Source organism: Rhinopithecus roxellana, chromosome 7 (genome assembly GCF_007565055.1).
Source record: "Rhinopithecus roxellana isolate Shanxi Qingling chromosome 7, ASM756505v1, whole genome shotgun sequence".
Taxonomy (NCBI): Eukaryota; Metazoa; Chordata; class Mammalia; order Primates; family Cercopithecidae; genus Rhinopithecus; species Rhinopithecus roxellana.
The window spans coordinates 67,347,522-67,370,547 of record NC_044555.1 but is presented as its reverse complement, the minus strand read 5'-3'; the positions used below and the strand labels follow the sequence as shown (position 1 = coordinate 67,370,547).

General features: G+C 34.9%; 1 protein-coding gene across 8 annotated transcripts in view; it reads left to right on the top strand.

Moving 5' to 3' along the window:
* The window catches only part of CASK (calcium/calmodulin dependent serine protein kinase), a 403,174-nt gene that overhangs the window by 81,213 nt on the left and 298,935 nt on the right, over positions 1-23,026 (top strand). For 4 of the 8 annotated variants that reach the window (XM_030933848.1, XM_030933849.1, XM_030933846.1 and 1 more), the window contains exon 2: positions 913-1,025. In XM_030933848.1, the coding sequence (XP_030789708.1) occupies positions 913-1,025 (113 nt within the window). Of the gene's footprint in view, positions 1-912; positions 1,044-23,026 lie in introns of all 8 variants that reach the window. The other 4 variants (XM_030933847.1, XM_030933844.1, XM_030933842.1 and 1 more) reach the window with 1 other exon arrangement.

Genomic DNA, 23,026 nt, shown 5'->3' with positions numbered 1-23,026 from the left:
TAGCTAGACCAGTGGCTCTGCTCGTAGAAATTACTTCCTTTCCTCTGGTAATTTCAAACAATTCTAATTTGAAGTTTGAGGAAAATTAAGGATTTCTCTGATTTCAGGTGAAACTGGAGAGGTAGTTGGAGACCAAATCATGCAGGCCTTTCTCTTTGTGAAGTGTTTGTTCAAGTCTTTGCCCAGATTTTATTGGAGTGTGTGTGTGGTTTTTTTTCTTATTGTATTTAGAAGTTACTTATATATTTTGGTTCTTGACTTGGACTGTGTATTGCAAATACTTTCTGTCTTTCTGGTGTTTTAAACAGAGATATCATATCAGATTTTCATTTAAATATCATTACAAGAATGAATGGGAGAAATAAGTTTTTCAGTAGTTCTAGTAGAAGATGGTAGGATGTGGGACATGGAGAGAAGAGGACAGGTTCAAGAGATATTTGAGATAAACTCAGTAGAATTTGTTAGTGAAGATAAGGTAAATGGTGGGTAAGATGAGAGGGAAGTGTCAAGAATGGCTTCAGTTTCTGGTTCATAAGAATACCACCATTACTATGGACTTCTCTTATTTTGTTTAAGATGTTGATAATCTATATAGAATTATACAGTCATTATTTGCCTTAAGCATAAGACTACTATTTAGAATTTTTAAAAAATTACTGCACATTGCAAATTTATTGGTCATTTTATGATTTAGTAATCTTTTTAAATTGTTACCTCATGAATTATAAAAAATATGTTGGAAGTTATATTACTTAAATTTTATTTTGAAAACTATGTTCAATTTGGAGTCTAAAGTAGAATGGCTTCTTGGTTATATAATATGGCTATAGTAGATGATGAAACAGTAAGACATTAATGGGAAATAGGAACTTAAGAAAATCAGTGAATTAAAATTGACTTTTTGTTTTATAGGGGTCCCTTCAGTGTTGTACGACGATGTATCAACAGAGAAACTGGGCAACAATTTGCTGTAAAAATTGTTGATGTAGCCAAGTTCACATCAAGTCCAGGGTTAAGTACAGAAGGTAAGAGATGGATTTCAAGTAAGTTATTTGATGTCTGGCTTTATTCCATCTCCAAAATCCATTTACCAACCTAACCTTCATCTGGGGATGGGGAAGCAGAGGGTGTGATGTAGAGGGAAGTGGGTGGAGACAGTTTAAACTCTATTCTAGTTTGTCAGAATTCTAGGACATAGTATTTGAAAGACAGGGTAATTTACAGAGTTATAAAATCATCTAGGATTTCTATGGGCCTATGTTTTTTGACTAGGAAGAAAGCAAAAATCTGGACATTTATTTTTTAGGGTCTAATTTTGAATTCTATGACGTGGGTCATGGGATGGGAAAGGAGAGAGGTGAAATAATGGCAAGGATGATAATTGAAGATTCAGAAGAAACTTAGTTACCTCAAAATGCATCACTTACTACCTTTAGGATTATGATTTAGTGGAATTAAAACATTCGTATCTCACATTTGGCTTAAGTCACATATGATATATGTGTAAAACTTTGAAAGATCAGTACTGTTAGGACTTTCAGGACTTAAAATTTTGTTTCAACACATTATTATGGATAATCATATTTATATGTATATTTGTAAACAGTACGTAAACATTTTAAAGTTTTTTTTTGTTTTTTAAGCCATAGTTTCATGTAACTATGACGTACATGCTCATACTTCAGATGGCACAATTGATCATTATATTAATTTTTCTGATTAGCCCATTACTAACTTTTCACTTTTCCACAGTTCAGTAAAAAAATGAATCCTTCTTTAGTCCTTCCCTTTTTAATCCCAAGAGCAATACAGTTGATAATTTAGATTGGAAAATCTAGGGCAGTGTAGCCTATTTATATTTTGTCCAGTTATTTTACCTTGGGAAGTAGAAGCCCATGTAATTGTGAGTTAATCTGTTCCTGGAGATCTTTTTTTCTTTTAAATACTTTTGTGACCCTTTGAATTATTATTATTCATATAATGATCATGGAAGATTCTTAGAAGTTGCTACTCACAAAGAATAACTAACTGATTTGTTTTTAGTGCTTTAATATTTAAAATATTATGGTAAGATTTAGAGATTTTATATTTTATGGTTTTATACTCTGGAATTGGCTATTATTGCTTTTGAATATAAATTATTTTATAAATCTAGCAACATTTAAAATTGACTTTTAAGTAGGGTTTAGAACAAAATTATATTTTCTTACACTTTTAACTGCCTTTAAGATTAATATTCTGTGTTTGATTTTTCTGTACCTCTGTTGTCTGAGCAAATACTGAGGTGATTTTGTATAAACCTAATTCATTAGACATATGTTCTGATGCTGTTTATAAACTTAGTAAGATTCCAATTTTAAATCACAAGTCTAAGTCAGTTACTCAATTACCAATATTAAATTGGAATAATATAAGCCAAATTCTCGTGAGCATTATTATAAATAATTAAAATAAATATTAATAGCTTCTTTTTCAACCCAAAATTATCAGTACCAGAGTTTTGACTTACCTCATTGTTGTACCAAATTCTAATTCTCTCCAGGCTAAAGATATTTTTTCAGGAAACAATTACTTACTTTCTCATTGGCTGAGGTTGTTTATTGACAGATTTCTTCAGCCAGATCTCTTGAGCTACAGACTCAGAATGCCAAGCTGAACCTCTGTCTCTTGTCACTTGGTCAAGGGGTCAAATTCCAAATTTACCAAAGGGGAGAGGACTTAGTATATAGTTCATATACCTGATATTAAGTCCTGACTTCATTTAATATAATATATGGGAGTCTATTGCTGAAGTTATAGCTCACTCCTTCATTGCTTTGCCATTGCTTTGGCTATATAAATGTCTTCAAGTCCTATTCTGAAGACAAAGCCAGCCATTCTATTGATCCCTCATACTCTTAAGCCTCCTTGAACTTAACAGAATCCTGTGCTCTTTTCATATCCTTCCTATATGGTAGGACCACAACGTGTAGATATTAAATGACATCCAGTTGGATTCAGGATATTACTCATGACTTTATCTGATTTTGGTCAGAGTTCAGTGGTATTCAAGTGAAAATAGGCAATTGGCCCTTTATATTTATGGCACCAGAATTAGTTTTTCCATCATCTTTAGCATAACCACTCAGTACTCAGTATAAAGTTAGGAAACAATCAAAATTCCATCTCCATCACCTCCACCTTTTTTTTGCAATGGGATTCCCATACCCTCTATTGCTCATGTTCATACTAGCTGTCTTGATTCTAACTTGGACACATTTTATTATAAGATGTATAATATATGTAATAAATAGTAAATTATTTCATTATATGAAGTCTCTATGAACAGGGCTTCCCCTCCCTCAACTTCTTTCAACCCTTTTCCAGTCACTATGGGCAACACATCTTAACTCCTCTGCTCTTCTGGTACATTTACAAATTGTTAGGGTCCAAAAATGACCTCATTCATGGCTTAGCATAGAAGGAGATGCTACATAAGAAGACACATATTTTGAAGTAAAATTTAACACAGTAAAAAGGAATCCATAAGTTCAAATAGTATCTAGAAATATCTATATTTACTATTACATTCTTTCCCAAATAAACTTATCTCTTTAGCAACAGATAATTTAAAATCTATTTTATCTTTATTCTTTCCTTTTTGTTTCATTTTATTATTTTATTTTTGCCTTAGTGGTTTGTTTGCTCTTTGTTATTATCTCAATATTTTTTCTTGTTTTCCTAGTGTACTTGTATTCAAATACATTATTGAGTGAAATAGGTCTTTAAAGGGTTATCTAAGAACCTACCATATGCAGTTCATTTGAATAGGTCATTATAATACAAACGATAAATAAAAAGAGCCCCTAGCCTTAAGGGACCTATGTTTTAATAGTCTCCAACCATTGTTTATAACATGGTTTTTATTAGGAAAACAGTGTGTAATAAATTTGAAATAAATCATTTACAAATTAATTTTTTTTGAGATGGGATCTCTCTCTTGCCCAGGCCAGAGTGCAGTGGTGCAATCATGGCTCATTGCAGCCTCGACCTCCCTGAGCTCAGGTTATCCTCCCCCGAACCTCAGCCTCCTGAATAGCTGGGACTACAGGCATGCGCCACCACACACAGCTGATTTTTTGTATTTTTTATAGAGATGAGGTTTTGCCATGTTGTTCAGGCTGATCTCAAACTCCTGAGCTCAAGTGATCTACCCACCTTGGCCTCCCAAAGTGTTGGGATTACGGGCATGAGCCTCCACTCCCAGCCCATAAATTTACTTTTGAAATGAAATGTGTTGATTTGTTGGAGACCACCTGTACATGTTTTAATATTTTAAATTCTCATTGCTCTAATGAAGATGAGATATTATAATTGATGAGGCTAAAGATGAGATATTTCATAAAAGATGAGATATTTTTGAATATCTGTTCTCTATCTTTGCCATCAAAATCGTAATTTTTATTTTATAGGGCTTCTTAACTTGCAGGTTGCCAAGTATTCAATAATCCCTTGAAATTGTAAGCAGAATTATGTTTTTTTTTTTAGAGAGTCCATAGCTCTCATTAGATTCCTAAAAAGGTATATTATTCCTAAATGATTTAGAATTTCTCCTTTCACGTATATGGAAAAATGAAATTCATGGTTATGAACATGAGATGAATAAGAAGTTTCTACTAAATCAAAGCTGGATGGGCCGGGCGCGGTGGCTCAAGCCTGTAATCCCAGCACTTTGGGAGGCCGAGACGGGCGGATCACGAGGTCAGGAGATCGAGACCATCCTGGCTAACACGGTGAAACCCCGTCTCTACTAAAAATACAAAAACTAGCCGGGCGAGGTGGCGGGCGCCTGTAGTCCCAGCTACTCGGGAGGCTGAGGCAGGAGAATGGCGTAAACCCGGGAGGCGGAGCTTGCAGTGAGCTGAGATCTGGCCACTGCACTCCAGTCCGGGCGACAGAGCGAGACTCCGCCTCAAAAAAAAAAAAAAAAAAAAAAAAAAAAGCTGGATGAATTTATATTAGGATATGACTTCTGATGGGGGACTTTTTATACTTACATATACAGCTTCCATTAATGAGTTTCCTAGGTTATTATCTTGAACTTTTAATTAATATACTTTTTGTCTCTTATTCTACTGAGCCACTAATTAAATTAGACTTTTTGTTTTAAAAATAGATACCAAACTAATTCAGACAAATTATAATAAGGAAACTAAAGGAAAGTAAGATATATAGAATTGGAAACTAAATTATCAAAGTTCTGAGTTCTTGATAGGACTCAGTTCTTTATGGTTTATTATAAAAGTCCAAAATTAACAATTTCTATTTGGGAGTATTATACGTTGTGTTCTAGAAAGAGTAGATTTTGGGTTCTAGTTTGCTTAGTCTTCAAGAATGTCTCATTCTAAAGTCCCAGGTAGTAGATGATATCAGTGAAATTGAAGAATTAAGGACCTTGACAATTCTCAGTTTAATTTAAAAAAAAGAGAAAACTGACAGAAATGTCAGACTCAACTTGTTCGGGGCTCTGGAAATTGACCAAAGTCTTACAGCTATCCAGGAATAATTTATTCAAGAAAACTGACTGATTCTTGGTAAGAACAGTGAACTTCATAGCATTGTATAATAATTTGTCCCATTCACTTCCCCCTTTCTTCCAGTTCTGTAGTAACCTTGAAAACAAACAGTTCACAATCATGATGAAAACCAGCAAGTTAACAGCCATCAAAGGAGGCTGAATGGGGATGGAGCTCCTCCAAGGCCGCATTCCCATAATATTGTCATTTTTTTACTTGTCTGGTAGTTCCCCGGAAGACTTCTCAGTACATTTGTGTTTTTATAAAAGAATACCAGAGAGTGGGTAATTTATAAAGAAAAGAGGTTTATTTGGCTTATGGTTCTGCAGGCTGTACAAGAAGCACGACACCAGCATCTGCTTCTGGTGAGGGCTTCAGGAAACTTCCAATCCTGGTAGAAGGGGAAGGGGAGCCAGTGTGTACAGAGGTCACCTGGCAAGAGAGGAAGCAAGAGAGAGATGAGAGGTACTAGGTTGTTTTTAACAACCAGCTCTCATGATAACTAACAGAGTGAGAACCCGTTACTGCCAGGTTGGCACCAAGGCATTCATGAGGGATCCACCCCCATGACCCAGACAGCTCCATTGGGCCCCTACCTTCAACACTGGGGATCAGTCTTCAACATGAGGTTTCAGGGGACAGACATCCCAACTATAGCAACCCTTCTTGCAAGACTGTCTTTAATTGGCCTGACTCAGAGATCACCCAGTGCAAAAAAAAAAAGGTTTCCTCTGGGGGCATTGCCAAAAACCTTTAGAGGTAGTTATTTAATTTCATTGCTGCCTGAGGCATAGATAACAGCTGGGCAAACGAAAAGCTAACCTAAAAGCTTAAAACAAAAAGCTAGGGAATGAGATGGCCATAGAGGCTTTGAAAAAGCTACAACGTATTCTCTCGAAAATGTTATGTTAAGAAAGTCATGCACATATATAAGACTGTGAACAAGCTCAGGAAAGATCTAAGAAGGCCTTAATTTCTCACCTCTAGCTGACTTTCAGGCTATGCAAACAAGAATTGAATGATAAGGTAGACATGTGATCTCCCTGACTGAGTGTTGAAGGTATGCCCGACGCATCCACAAAACCCTTGAGCAAAGACTAAGCTAAACAAACAGAGACATAAAAAAGAATACAGACAGCAGAATGTGTTCCCCCCAAAAAATCACTAAGCAAAGAGCAGGAGTAACAATAAACAGCAACAACAAATCCTGCAGAAAAGGAGATTCTGATTTTTAGAGTTGACGCATAATATTATTTAAGACATCCAGTTTTCAACAAAAAATTATGAGGCGTGCAAAGAAACAAGAAAATATAGCTCATACTTTGGCAGGGAAAGCAATCCATAGAAACTGTTCTGAGCAAACCCAGATGTTGGACTTACTAGAAAAAGAGTTATCAAATAGAAAGTATCAGTAATGAGATAGAAACTATAAAAAACGAAAAGAGAAAATCAAATCAAAATTCTGGAATTGAAAAATACAATAACTAAAGAGGCTCAGCAGCATATATGAGCAGGCAGAATGAAGAATCAGAACCAGAAGACATGAAGACAGGTTCATTGTAATTATCTAGTCTCCAGAACTGAAAGATAAAAGAATGAGCTAAATGAGCAGAGCCTCAGAGACCTCTGGGGATACCATCAAGCATACCAACATATGCATAATGAGAACTTCAAAAGGAAAGGAGAGAAAGGAGTAGAAAGAATATTTGAAGAAATAATGGCCCCAAACTTCTTAAATTTGATGAAAACATAAATCTACACAACCAATAAGTTCAGCCAGCTCCGAGTAGGATAAATGCAAAAACACACCATAATCAAGCTGTCAAAAGCTATGGACAAGGGGAGTATCTTGAAAACAGCAAGGGAGAACTGAATCATCACTTACAAGGGATCTATAAAAATATTAACAGCAGATTTCTCTCAAAAACCGAAGATACTGAAAGGCAACAGGGTAACATTCAAAGTGCTGAAAGAAAAATAATATCTACCAAGAATTCTTTATCCAGCAAAAACATACTTCAAGCATGTAGGATAAATGAAGATATTTTCAGATAAACAAAAACTGATAGAATTTGTCACTAGCTTCCTTGCCCTACAAGGAATACTAAAAGTCATTATTTATGCTAAAAAGAAAAAATAATTTTTTTAATTTTTAATTTTTATGGGTATATAGTAGATATATATATTTATAGGTTACATGAGATATTTTGATACAGGCATGCAATCACATCAGGGTAAGTGGGGTATTCATCACTTCAAACATTTAACCTTTGTGTTACAAACAATCCAGTTATATTCTTTCAGTTATTTAAAAATGTACAATTAAATTATTAAATTGTTTTTCACTATACTCACCCTGTTGTGCTAGCAAATACTAGGTCTTATTCATTCTTTCTATTTTTTGTACCCATTAACCATCCCTACTTTCCCCCCCCTCCTACCAGCCCCCCTGCCAACTACCCTTTCCAGTCTCTGGTAACCACTCTTCTACCTGTATCCTCCTGACTTCAATTATTTTAATATTTAGCTCCCACAAATAAGCGAAACATGCAATGTTTGTCTTCCTGTGCCTGGCTTATTTCATTTAACATAATGACCTCCAGTCCTCTCCATGTTGTTGCAGATGACAGGATCTCATTCTTCCTTATGGCTGAATAGTACCCCATTGTGTATATGTACCACATTTTCTTTATCCATTCATCTGTTGATGGACACTTAGGTTGATTCCAAGTCTTGGCTATTGTGAATAGTGCTGCAGTAAACATGGGAGTGCAGATACCGCTTAGATATACTGATTTCCTTTCTTTTGGGTATATACCTAGGAGTGGGTTTGCTGGATTGTATGCTGGCTCTATTTTTAGTTTTTTGAGGAACCTCCAAACTGTTCTCCATAGTAGTTGTACTAATTTACATTCTCACCAACAGTGTATGAGGGTTACCTTTTCTCTACATCCTTGCCAGCATTTGTTACTGCCTAACATTTAGATAATAGCCATTCTAAGTATAGTAAAAGGAAGTATAGTAAAAGTATAGTAAAAGCAATGACAAGAAATCAAAGTGGAACACCATAAAATATCTATTTAACACAAAAGGAGGCAGTATTGGAGGAATACAGGAACAAAAAAGACAGATAGAAAACCAGTAGTAAAATTACAAACATAAATCGTACCTTTTCAGTAATAATATTAAATATAAATGAATTAAACACTCCAATTACAAGGCAGAGATTGGGAACATGGATGAAAAACAGGTGAGATGGTATCTCATGTAGTTTTTTGCTGTCTACAAGAGACATACTTCAGATTTTAAAAATACATGTAAGTTGAAAGTAAATGAGTAGAAAAAGATATACTGTGCAAACAGTAACCAAAAGAGCTCTGAAGTGGCTATTACTAATATCAGATGAAATAGACTTTGATAATTAAATCAGAAATTTAATAATCAAACAAATTGTTACTAGAGATGAAGAAGGACATTTTATAATCATAGCAGCATTAATCCATCAAGAAGATTTTGCAATTATAAACATATATGCACCTAAGAACAAAGCTCCAAAATACATGAAACAGAAAAAGACAATTGGAGGGAGAAATAGAGAATTCAGCAATAATAGTTGGAGACTTCAATACCTGACTTATTAATGGATTCAGCAGCTAAACAGAAGATCATTAAAGAAAGGGAAGGTGGATTTGGGCATCACTAGAAACCAACTAGACCTAACAGACATCTGTATAACACTCCACTCAACAACAGGAGAGTATACATTCTTCTTAAGTACACATAGAACATTATCTAGGATAGACTGCATTAGCCCGTCAAATATGTCTCAAATCAATTTAAAAATATCTGAAATCATACAAAGTATCTTCTCTGGCCACAATGGAATGAAATCAGAAATCAATAACAGAAACAAATTTGGGAAATTCACAAAGATGTGGAAATTAACATAGTAGCCAGTGGGCCAAAGAAGAAATTACAAGAATACTTAAAAAATACTCTGAGATGAATGAAAACAAAAATATAACATATCAATATTTATGAGATGCAGCAAAAGCATGGATTAGGGGGAAGTTTATTATTGTAAATGCCTATATTGAAAAGTAAGAAAGAGCTCAAATCAATAATTTAACCTTCCACTTTAAGAAACTGGAAAAGAATACTAAACTTGACAGGCAAAAATAAGGAAGTCATAAGGATTATAGGAGACATAGAGACGAGAAAAAACAGTGGAAGAAGTCAATAAAACCAAAAGTTGTTTCTTTGAAAAGGTAAAAATAAAATTGAGTATACTTTAAACTGACCAATAAAAAAGAGACAACTCAAAGTAATAAAATCCATAATAAAGGAAGGGACATTACTACTGACATTATAAAAATGAAAAAGATTATAAGAGAATATGCTGAAAAATTGTATGCCACTTAATTAGATAGCGTAGATTAAATGAGCTAATTCCTAGAAAGAGGCAAACTACCAAAACTGACTCAAGAAGAAATAGAAGATCTGAGTAAACCTGTGATAAGAATAGACTGATATGTACTCAAAATTTTCCCATAAAGAAAAGCCCAGGCCCAGATAGCTTAATGGTGAATTCTACTACATGTTTATAGAATTCATATCATTCCTTCACACATATTTCTGAAAAATAAGAGAGGGAACACTTCTCAACTTTTTCTATAAGGCCTGCAATACCCTGATACCAAAACCAGACAAAGACACTGCAGGAAAGGACCAATATCCCTTATGAATATAAACACACACATTCTCAAGAAAATACTATCAAACCGAGTTTAGCAATTTAAAAAATGTTCTATAGTTCTTCAGAAAGTTAAATCTAGGGTTATATGACCCAGCCATTTCACTCCTAGGCATATGCCTAAGAGAAATGAAACACATATCTAGATAAATCTTATATATGAATGTTCATAGTAGCATTATTCATAATAGCTGAAAGATAGAACCCAAATGTCTACCAACTGATGAATGTATAGACTAAATATGGTATATCCATACAGTGGAATGATTTTTTTCAACCATAAAAAGGAATGACATACTGATATAAGCTACAACATGAATGTATCTTGAATACATTGTGCTAAGTGAAAGAAGCAAGTCACATGAGATTACATATGTTCTATTCATGTGAAATTTCCAGAATAGGCAAATGTGTCAGAACAGAAGGAAGTAAATTAGTGGTTGCCCAGGGTATGGAGAAAGATGAGATAGGGGGTGTCTGGTAATGGGTATGGGATTTCTTTTTGAAGTGATTAAATGTTCAAAATTTGAACACAGTAATGGTTGCATGACTGTGAATATACTAAAATCCATTAAATTGTATACTTTATGGACAAATTGTATGATAAGTTGAATAAGGATTTTTTAAGTACCACGAGTAAGTAGAATTATAACAGAAATTCAAGCTTGTTTAAACATTTAAAATCATTGTAATACACCTTATTAATAGAAAAATGAACAGTCCACATGATCATCTCAACAGACAAAAAGCATTTACAAAATTCAACCCCCTTTCATGATAAAAACATTCAACAACCTACAAATAGAAGGAAACTTCTTTAACCTTTTAAAAGGCATCTAAGAAAAACCGAAATCTAACTTTATTTTTAACGTTGTAAGATAATTCTTTCCTCTGAAGATCAGGAATAAGATAAGAATATCTGTTCTCAATATGTTTATTCAACATTGTACTGGAAATTTTAGCCAGGGCAATTATGCAAGAAATAGAAATAAAAAGCATCCAGATTGAAAAGGAAGATTTAAAATGCCCTCTATTGGCATATAACATTATCATGTATATATGAAAATCCAAAGAAATTCACAAAAAGACTTAGATGTAATAAGTGAGCTTAGCAAGGTTGCAGGATACAAGATCAATATACAAAAACCAGTTGTATTTCTATACACAAGCAGTGAAAAATCTAAAAATGAAGTTAAGAAAGCAATTCCATTTACCATAGCATCAAAGAGAATAAAATACTTAGGAAGATACTTAACCAAGGAAGTGCAAGGCTTATAAATGGAAAGCTATAAATATTGTTGAGAAAAATTAAGGAAGTCCTAAGTAAATGGTAAGATATCTCATGTTTGTCTACTAGAAGACTTAATATTAAAGTGAAACTATTTCCCAAATTGATCTATGGATTCAAAATCCCTACTGGCGCTTTTTGTAAAAATTGGCAAACTGTTCTAAAAATTTCCATGGCAAAACAAGGTACCCTGAATAGCCTTAACAATCCTGAAAAACAACGGACAAAGTCACATTTTTCAATTTCAGAATTTTTTTTTTTTCCTGAAGATGGAGTTTTGCTCTTGTCATCCAGGCTAGAGTGCAATCTTGGCTCACTGCAACCTTCACCTCCTGAGTTCAAGCGATTCTCATGCCTCAGCCTCCCGAGTAGCTAGGATTACAGGTGTGTGCCACCACGCCCGGCTATTTTTTTTGTATTGTTGGTAGAGACAGGGTTTCGCCATGTTGGCCAGGCTGGTCTTAAACTCCTGACCTCAGATGATCCACCTGCCTCGACCTCCCAGGGTGCTGCGATTATAGGCATGAGCCACTGCTCCTGGCCCAGAATTTTTTATAAGCTACATCAATACACATAGTGTAATCCTGGCATAAGGATAGACATACAGGTTGATGAAATTGAATTAAAAATCCAGTCGTAAACCCACATATTCACAGTCAAATAATTTTCAACTGTGGTGCCAAGATTGTTCAATGGAGAAAGAATAGTTTCTTCAAAACAGTGATATTGGGACAACTGGATGCTGACATGCAAAAGATTGAAGATGGACCTCTACCCCTTACTATATACAAAAATTAACTCAAAGTAGATCAAAGATTTAAATGTATGAGTTAACACCATGAAATTTTTAAAGAAAGCATAGGCATAAATCTTTATGACCTCGGATTAAGTAATGGTTTCTTCATTATTACACCTAAAGCACAAGCAACTGAAGAAAAAAATAGATCATGGGATTCATCATAATTTAAAATTTTTATGTTTCAATAGACACTATTAAGAAAGTAAAAAGAGGCTAGGTGCGGTGGCTCATGCCCATAATCTCAGCACTTTGGAAGGCTGAGGCATGCAGATCACTTGAGATCAAGAGTTCGAGACCAACCTGGCCAACATGGCGAAACCCTGTTTCTACTAAAAATACAAAAGTTAGCCGGGGGTGGTGGTGCATGCCTGTAATCCCAGCTTCCCAGCTACTCAGGAGGCTGAGGCATGAGAATTGCCTGAACTCAAGAGGCAGATGTTGCAGTGAGCCAAGATCATGCCACCACAGTCCAGCCTGGGTGACAGAGTGAGACTGTCGCCCCCACCCAAAAAAAAAAAAAAAAAAAAGAAAGAAAAAGATAATACACAGCATTGGGGGAACTATTTGCAAATCATATATTTGATAATCTAGTATCTCAGATATACAGAGAATTCTTTAAAAGTCAACAATAAATAAAAACAGATAACCTGATTAAAATGATAATGGATTTGAATAGACATTTCTTCCAATAATATTTACAAATGGTCAATAAACACATGAAAAGACATTCAGTGTCATTGGCTTTTAGGAAAATAGAAATCCAAACCATAATGAGATACCACTTCACACCCACTAAAATGGCTGTAGTACAAAAAACAAAACAAAAACAAACAGTAACGTGTTGGCAAGGATTTGGAGAATTTGGAACCATCGTACATTGCTATTGGGAATATAAAATGATGTAACCGCTCTTGAAAAGTGTGGCAGTTCCTCAAAAGTTGAACTTAGAGCACCCTATGACCAATTCTCCTCCTAGGTATATACCCAAAAGCATTGAAAACATAGGTAGACACAAAAACTGGTACCTGAATAGTCATTGCAGCATTATTTGTAGCAGGCAAACAAACCAAATGTTCATCAACTGATGAATGGGTAAACAAAATGAATATTACATACAATAGAATATTTATTGTTCAGCCTTAAAAAGGAATTAAAAGTATGCAAAACTGGTTCAACATTTGAAAATCAATTAATGTAATCCATCACGTCAACAAGCTAAAGAAGAAAAATTACTTGGTCATATTAGTAGATGGAGAAAAGGCAGTTGACAAAATCCAACACCCTCAACTTGATAACGAACGTTTACAAAAAAAAACCCTACAGCTAACATCTTACTTAATGGTGAGAAACTAGATGTTTTTCCCCTAAAATTGGGAACAAGACCAGAATGTTCCTGTTCCCTACTCCTGTTCAACATCCTACCAGAAACCCTTGCTAATGCAATAAGACATAAGGAAATAAAAGCTATACAGATTGGGGGAAAAGAAGTAAAACTGTCTTTGTTCTGAGATGACATGATTGTCTATGTAGAAAGTCCCAAAAATCCCATAGAATCAACAACAACAACAAACTCCTGGAACAAATAAGGGATTATAGCAGGTTGCAGGTTACAAGGTTAACATATAAAAAGTCTATCACTTTCTTACATGCCAGCAATGTGCAAGTGGAATTTGAAATTTAAAATATAGCACATTATATTAACACCAAAATATTGAACTGCTTATGTATAAACATAACAAAATATATACAAGATACATACAAAGGAAATTTCTAAACTTTGATGAAAGAAATCAAAAAAGATCTAAATAAATAGATATTCCATGTTCGTGGATAACAAGACTCAATGTTGTTAAGAATCAGTTCTTACCAACTTATCTGTAGATTCAGTGCAATCCCAAGCATAATTTCAAGAAGTGACTTTGTGGATATTGACAAACTGATCTAAATTTTATATGGAAAGGCAAAAGATTCAGAATAGACACCATATTATTGAAGAATAAGAACGAAGTTGGAGAACTGACGCTACCTGACTTCAGTACTTGACTTCAATACTTTAAGGCTACAGTAATCATGACAGTGTGGTATTGGTGAAGGAATAAGCAAATAGATCCATAGAATAGAATAGAGACCCTAGAAGTAGATCCACACAAATATTGTCAATAGATCTTTGACAAAGTAGCAAAGGCAAACCAATGGAAAAAAGATAGTCTTCTCAAGTGGTGCCAGAACAACTGGACACCCACATGAATAAAAATGAATTTAGACATAGACCTTACATTTTTCCAATAAGTTTTTTCATAATACTTTTCCCCTTAGACCAGGAATAAGGCAAAGTTGATCACTTTTCACCATTCTTCTTCAACATATTTCTGGAAGCTACCACAGTAAGGGAAGAAAGGTAAATATAAGCATGTAGATTGGAACGGAAGAAATGACACTGTCCCTGTTTGCTGATGATGTGACAGTCTACATAGAAAAATGAAAAGGAATCTACAAATAAAAAAAGAAACTCCTAGAACTAGTGAGCGAGTTTGTCAAGGATATGAGATAACCATACCAAAAATCAGCTATTTCTCTATACTCACAAAGAACACCTGGAAACCATAGTTAAAAGCATAATACCATTTGCAGTTGCTTAAAATAAAATGAAGTGCTTAGGTATAAATCCCACAAAACATATACAAACCTTGTATGGTGAAAACTACAGAGCTCTGGTGAAAGAAATTAAAGATCTAAATAAATGAAGAGATGTACTCTGTTCAGGGATTGGAAGACTCAACATAGTAAATATATAATTTCTCCCCAAATTTATCTCTAGATTTGACCCAATTTCAATTAAAATCCTAGGAAGATTTTTTATGGATATAGAAGGCTTATCCTAAAATATTTCTGGAAAGGAAAAAGAGTAAGAATAGCTAAAACAATTTTGAAAAACTATGATAAAGCGGGAGGAATCATTCTACCCACTATATAGTGGGAGGAATCATTCTACCCACTATATAGATTTATATAGCTATAGGAATTAATATAGGGTAGTACTGGCAGAGAGATAGATACGTAGCTTGATGGAACAGATTAGATTACCCATAAGTACCCCCACACAAGTACAGCCAAATAGTTTTTGAGAAAGATTCAAACTCAATTCAAAGAAGAAAGGGTAATTTTTTTCTACAAATGGTGGAGAGCAATTGGACATCCATAGGCAAAAAATGAACCTCAATTTAAACCTCATGCCCTATAAAAAAATTAACTCAAAATAGATCATAGATATAAATATAAAACATAAAGCTACATAGCTTTTTTTTTTTTTTTTTTTTTTTTAAGACAAAGTCTCGCTCTGTCGCCCAGGCTGGAGTTCAGTGGCGCGATCTTGGCTCACTGCAACCTCCCCCTCCCGGGTTCAAGTGATTCTTGGGCCTCAGCCTCCTGAGTAGCTAGCTGGGGCTACATGCACACACCACTATGCCCGGCTAATTATTGGTATTTTTAGTACAGACGGGGTTTCATCATGTTGGCCAGGCTGGTCTCAAATTCCTGACCTCAGGTGATCCACCTGCCTTGGCCTGCCAAAGTGCTGGGATTACTGGCATGAGCCACCACGCCCGGCCAAGATACATAACTTTTGAAAGAAAATGTACCCTAATATCATTAGGACATGGAGGGAGATGAAGAATTCTTAGACATGACACTAAATGCACAATTCGTAGATGAAAAAAGAAAGAAAAAAAAAAAAACCTCAACAGTAAAAAATAAAACAAATAGTCCAATTGGATAGTGGTTAAAAGACATGAACATTTTTCCCAAAAAGGGTTATACAGGTTCTAAACAATTACATAAAAATATGTTCAACATCATTATCCATTAGGGAAATGCAAATTAAAGCCACAATAAGATATTGCTCCATACTTAATAGAACAACTACAATAAAAAGGTGAGGCCAGGGGCAGTGGTTCACACCTGTAATTCCAGCACTTTCACAGGCTGAGGTGGGAGGATTGCTTGAGCCCAGGAGTTCAAGACCAGTCTGTGCAACATAGGGAGACCCTGTCTCTTAAAACAAGTAAATAACAATAATGACAATACCATATTCTGGCAAGGATGCAGAGAACTGGATCTTTCATATATCTGATGTGAATATAAAGTGGTACAGTCACTCCAGAAAAGAGTTAGGCAGCTTCTTTAAAATTCTAAAACATACATTTGCCATACAACCCAGCAGTTGTACTCCTGGGAAATGTACATCCTAAGGAAATGAAAACTTATGTTCACAGTAAGACCTGTAATCAAGTTTTTATAGCAGCTATACTTGTCATAGCTAAAATTTGGAAAGTACCAAAATATCCTACAATGGGTTAATGGTTAAATGAATTGTGATACATCTATACCATGGAATCCTACTGAGCAGTAAAAATGAAAAATCTGATGCATGCAACTACTTGGATAGATCTCAAGAAATTCTACTTCGTTAAAAAAAAACTTTTAATTGTTGTGTACCGTATGATTTCCTTTATATAAGTTTCAAAGTGATAAAATTATAGAACTGGAGAACAGATTAGTGATTGTCAGGTGTGGGACTCTGCAAAGTTTAGGTGAGGATTGTGAGATGGGTGAGTGGGTGTGACTAGAAAGGGTTAGCACATGGGGTTTTTGTGGGAGATCATTATGTAGCAGTTCTAGATCTCTATTTTGGTGGTGACTACTTGAATTTACACACAGTGATAAAATTGAATAGCTCTGCACATAGACACGTGAGTGCGTGTAAAACTATTGAAATCGAAATAAAGTCTGTTGGTTGTATCAATAGTCAGTTTCCTGGGTTTGATATTGTACTACTGTTATATGCTACTATGGGGGAAAATAGGTTAAAGGTACACAAAATCTCTGTACTACTTTTGCAACTTTCTGTTAATGTACAATTATTTTAAAAGTTTAAAAAATTGTAAAGTTTCCCTTATGAACTGTTTGCTCTTCCATGAAAGAGATAATTAGCCCACAAATATTTGGGAGTAGAGGTAAAAACATTTTATCTAAAGGTTTTGATTTCCAAACAATCCAAATTGTTCTGTAGAGGCAAACCCTGACTGATGTAACTGATAGCATCATCAAAAACTGTCACTTGTTTTCCTCAAGAAACATGAATATTTAATAGATTTCATTTACATGGGGAATTTATATTCATTTTGTGGAATAATTACTGATTTAGTTAATAAATCTATATACCTTCCTTTGCATGCAGAAATCATTTGCCAAAACCTTTTATTCGCAGTTGCATTTTCTTAGTGTCATCATTTGCTTGACTATGGCTTGCAGTTGATATTGTTAGAAGTAATCCGGCAAATTTCAAGATACTAAGGCTTATACTTTTGTTTAATTTTGTCATGCAAAATACTATAGAATATGCTTCCAGAACAGTTTGATCATGTATTTTTTAATTCCAGTCCCATATTTAATATATCAAATTATAGTTTGTAAATTTAATATTTAAAATGAAAAGACTAATTCTTTGAAACATTAATGAATTATGTTCATTATGTGATATAATGAATATGTCACATAATATAAATGTGCAATATTTTATTTTTGAGTTGTCAGATAATCATTTTGAGCATTGGTATTATTATAGATTCTTAAGGATGATGAAATCCTTAAACGTTAATTGTGGTTCTGTGGAGAGAAGGGTTTTGTATTTCATGGAATAGTTTGAGCAAAACTGCTAGCGACCAGCTTCTAGCTGCTGTAATAATTTTCAACAAAACACCTCCTTTTCACAGTTCCCGATTATGATAGTAATTTAATTGTTGTTTTGCTCATTGGCTAGTTTTTCCTAAAGGGGATTTCCCTTAGGTTTTTTTTGTTTGTTTGTTTTTCTTTACTTTTAAAGCAAATTTTCTTTGTATAGAATTTCATATATTTCTGTAGACCTTATATCTTTTTTTTCTGCAGGGCAGTTTCTATCTCTAGACCTTAGACAATAAGTTATGAGTACTGTTTTAGCAAACTGCACATCTTTGGCTGTTTTTCCTAATGGTTTTGTGTATGTGTCTGTTTTGAATTTTTTCAGGCTAATGAGAGTCAACTTTAAATATGTCTGTTTCTCAATGATTAATTTTGCTGTATTATGACAAGCATTTCTGGATAACTATTTAAAATGAGATACAAATCTTACAAATGTAAAATGTATACTTGTCTTGCTAATCAGATCCTGCTATTCTAGTGAAAAACTGCTGATGAATCTCTAAACCTGAGACAATTTATAGTGATTACGCTTGAGATCAACTGCATGGGAAAAGAAAACTTATTTCTTTCATCTTGTTTTTTGCCTTTTAAAAAACAGTGTAGATTACCTACTTCTGAAAGTATGTGGCTATTTGTTAACTAAAATGACTCATACTTGTTCAATATAATTCTAGGTGTAAACATGGCTTGATATTACATGTAACATGTTGGCCATAATCCCCAGTGTCAACATTTTATTTGCAAATGTCTCTTAACCTGAATTTCTCATTTCATATGACTTCAGTATGTTGATGAGGAGGCTCGTGTTTATGTAATAGAGCTCTCAAAGCTCATTGGCTCACATATTCAATTTATCTTAGTATTATCTTAATGTTACATTCAGGAAATGTAGCAATATGAAAAAAACTGAGATGAGTTTCTCTGCTCATTTTTTATTCTAAAATAAAGCAGTTTTTAAAAATGTTTTTCCTGGCCGGGCACAGTGGCCAGGCATGGTGGCTCATGCCTGTAATCCCAGCACTTTGAGAGGCCGAGGTGGGTGGATCACCTGAGGTCAGGAGTTCAAGAGTAGCCTGGCCAACATGGTGAAACCCTGTCTCTACTAAAAATATTTATTTTTAATATTTTTCCTCTGCTATAAGTGGAATTTGTGTTTCACAAGTTAAAAAGTGCTTTTTATCATTGTCGTTCTCTTTTTCTATACAAATAGCTACCTATTTTCTTTCAAATCTGCGTTTTGCTAGCTTTTACATTATGCAACGTAGAGAATTCCTTAGGAAGCTGTGGGAATAGAAAATAGATGAAGACAGAGAATTTGGTGGGTTGACATAATCCTTGATATATGGGCTACAGAAGCTGGAAAATTCAGTCTATACACTAGGTACAAGGTGAATTTTGCAGTATACTTGCTAATTGAAATTTGAGTCTGAAGAATTAGATGAGGGGTGTTCTTAGATGTATTGAATAAGTTACCGTTATCCCATCTATGTGAAGAGCCTTTGGAAATAACCTAAGAAGTATCTTTTGTTATTAAGTTTGCTCTGTAAGAAATTTGTATTACACAATTAAATAATACATGTCAGATAGAAAATATAATAAATTCCAACTTAGGAGACAGTTTATTCAAAAGAATTATTGCAAGGGGGAGAGAGAAACTATTGCAATAGGGAGTGGGGTCTATTTAAATAGAGAGAACACTCTCACCATAAGATCTATGAGTATCTCAAGGGTTAGGCAAAAAATATTTTTCTTTTATGGGAGGAATAAACAAGACTAGAAAGAACTTGGTAGGAGCAAGTGGGAAGGCCTGGGGGAAGGAGAGAAGCTTAACCAGTTTGATTAACAAGCAACTTCAGACTAGGTACAAGAGCTCCTAATTGTTCACAAAAACTTCTATACAATATCAAGCATGAATAATTTTAAGGGAACCGCTTTTCAAATTCTTACTTCTATATATACTCTTCGTAAAGTTGATATACTTAAGAAAATGTCTGTAATGGATGTAGAAGTTCTCCTTTCTCATATCCCCTTTCACAAATTTTTCTTCTCTCATTTTACTATCGTCCTTCCTCTTACCCATCCAGAATCTTAATTGTGGTGTGTTACAAGATCTGTTGTAATATGTGTCAAAACTTCCACGGCGCCAAACGAAAGGACAGTTTGAAAACTGGCATCATTGTTGAGAAAGTGAATGACTCTGAAAGACCAATAACATACTTTTTCAAGTTAGGTCTATTCTTCCTTTGCTTTCAACAAAATTGATGGATGACCTTATCAATTTGTAAGTTGATGGATTATTAAGAGTAATTTTTGTGGCTCACTCCTATAATCCCAGCACTTGGGGAGGCAGAGGTGGGCAGATCACCTGAGCCTAGGAGTTCATGACCACCCCGGGCACAACATGGTAAAACCCCATCTCTACAAAAAATACAAAAAATTAGCTGGGCATGGTGGCATGTGCCTGTAGTCTCAGCTACCTGGGAGGCTGAGTTGGGAGGATCACCTGAGCCCGGGAAATCGAGGCTGCAGTGAGCTGTGATTGTGCCACTGCACTCCAGCCTGGGCAACAGAGTAAGATCCTTTCTTAAAAAAAGCATAATTTTTATTAAGTCATTATCATTCGTGGTATATAACTCAAAAAGAGATTACTTTAACAGAACTCCATCTATTCCTATATACTTGGTTTTTTTCAAATAGGTTTATTGAGATATAATTCACACACCATAAAACACTCCTTTAAGTTGTATAACTCAGTGGCTTTTAGTATATTAAGAGTTGTGCAACTCTCATTGCTACCTATTTTCAGAACATTTACATCTCCCCCAAAAGAAACCCTGTACCTTTTCATAGACACCCACTATTTTCCCCCCTCCTGGCCTCTGGCAATTACCAGTCTACTTTCTATTTCTATGTATTTGCCTTTTTTGGACATTTCGTATAAATGGAAACATACAATATGTGTTGCATCTGGCTTCTTTCGCCTTACATATTTTCAAGGTTCATCCATGTAGTAGCAGGTATCAGTACTTTATTCCTTCTTATGACTGAATAATATTCCATTGTGTAGATATATATCGATTCATTAGTTGATGTACATTTGGGTTGTATCAGTTTTTTAGCTGTTAGGTATAATCCTGATATGAATATTCATGTATAGTTGATCCTCGTTATTCAAGGATTCTTTATTTAAAAATTCACCTAATTGATAATATTTATAACCCCCAAACTCATACTCTTCGCATCACGCACAGACATGTGCAAAGTGATAACAAATTTGAATCATTCAACATGCACATTCCCAGCTAAGGTCAGACAAGGCAACACTCTTCTATCTTGTTGTTTGGGCTCTCATACCATAAATGAGTTCCCTTTTCTATGTCTACTTAGTTCCACATTTTTTCACCCTTTTGTGTTTTTTGCTGGTGATTTTGCTTCTTAAAGTGGCCCCCAAGCATAGTGTTGAGTGCTGTCTAGTGTTCCTAAGTGTGAGAAGGTTGTGATGTGCCTTACAGAGAAAATACATATATTAGACAAGTGTTATTCAGGCATGAGTTATAGGGCTGTTGGCCATGGGTTCAGTGTTAATAAATCAACAATATATATGAAATAACATGTCTTTAAACTGAAACACACATATAGTAAGGTTATGTAATGATCTGTGGACAAATATGGTGCAACCAGAGATTCACAGTAACCTGTATTTTCCCTAAGGAACAGTGTTTCTGTGTTTCCTCATTCAGTGTTTGTGTTGACTTTATAGAATATAAGTACTGCAAATAATGAAGATTGACTATATATGGTTTCATGTAACATACAGTTTCAGTTCTCTTGGGTGTATACCCAGGAATAGAATTGCTAGGTCATATGATAACATTGCTTGTTTTGTGAACAAGGTTTCTTAGTGTTTACATCTATAAAAGTGAAAATAGGAATAGAATTTGTATTGAGCCCTGTCTTATTCTACCAGATGCAAGAAAATGAGATCCTTGTCGGGCTGGTGTGGAACTGGCCCCATGACACACAGGAGTGTCACCTTTTGTGCCACTTCCATAGACGTAACTTCCAAGGACCCCTGAAGAGACATGTCCAAGTGGAAGAAATCACCACATTCAGGAAAGTCCAAAGCTGTTCAGTTATAATTTTCCTAGAGTAGACTGTTTTCTTTGTTCATTATACCAGCTTTCCACCATCTGTCTCACTTTCCTCTTTCCCAGTTCCTAGATGGCTGGTTTATGAGATTGAATCTAGAGAGTATAAGCCTTGCATAGAAAGTTGATGAGCCTACAAGTGGGTTAAAGCTTAGTGTTTCATTTTTTTTTTAAGTTTTGTGTTTTTTAAAAAGCATTTTCATATGAACTGTTGCTTATTTATTTATTTATTTTGAGACGGAGTCTCATTCTGTCATCCAAGCTGGAGTGCAGTGGTGCGATCTCAGCTCACTGCAACCTCCATCTCCTGGGTTCAGGCGATTCTCCTGCCTCAGTCTCCTGAGTAGCTGGGATTACAGGCGTGCACCACAATGCCCGGCTAATTTTTTTGTATTTTTAGTAGAGACAGGGTTTCACCATGTGGCCAAGCTGATCTCGAACTCCTGACCTCAGGTGATCAGCCCGCCTCGGCCTCCCAAAGTGCTGGGATTACAGGCATGAGCCACCATGCCTGGCTGAACTGTTGCTTTATAATATCTCAATTGTTTACTTCTTCAATAGCATGAATAATTTACTATATGATTAAAAGATTTTAGTGATCGCACATCAAAAAGAGTAGTATCTACAAACAGAAGCAGTTTTGTGCTTGTTTGTAGTAAAGACTGTGTCTATAACTGAGTCAGTAAGCATATTCTCCTTTTTAATTACTGCCATGTACTAATCAAACACTATTTAAAATGCCAGGCA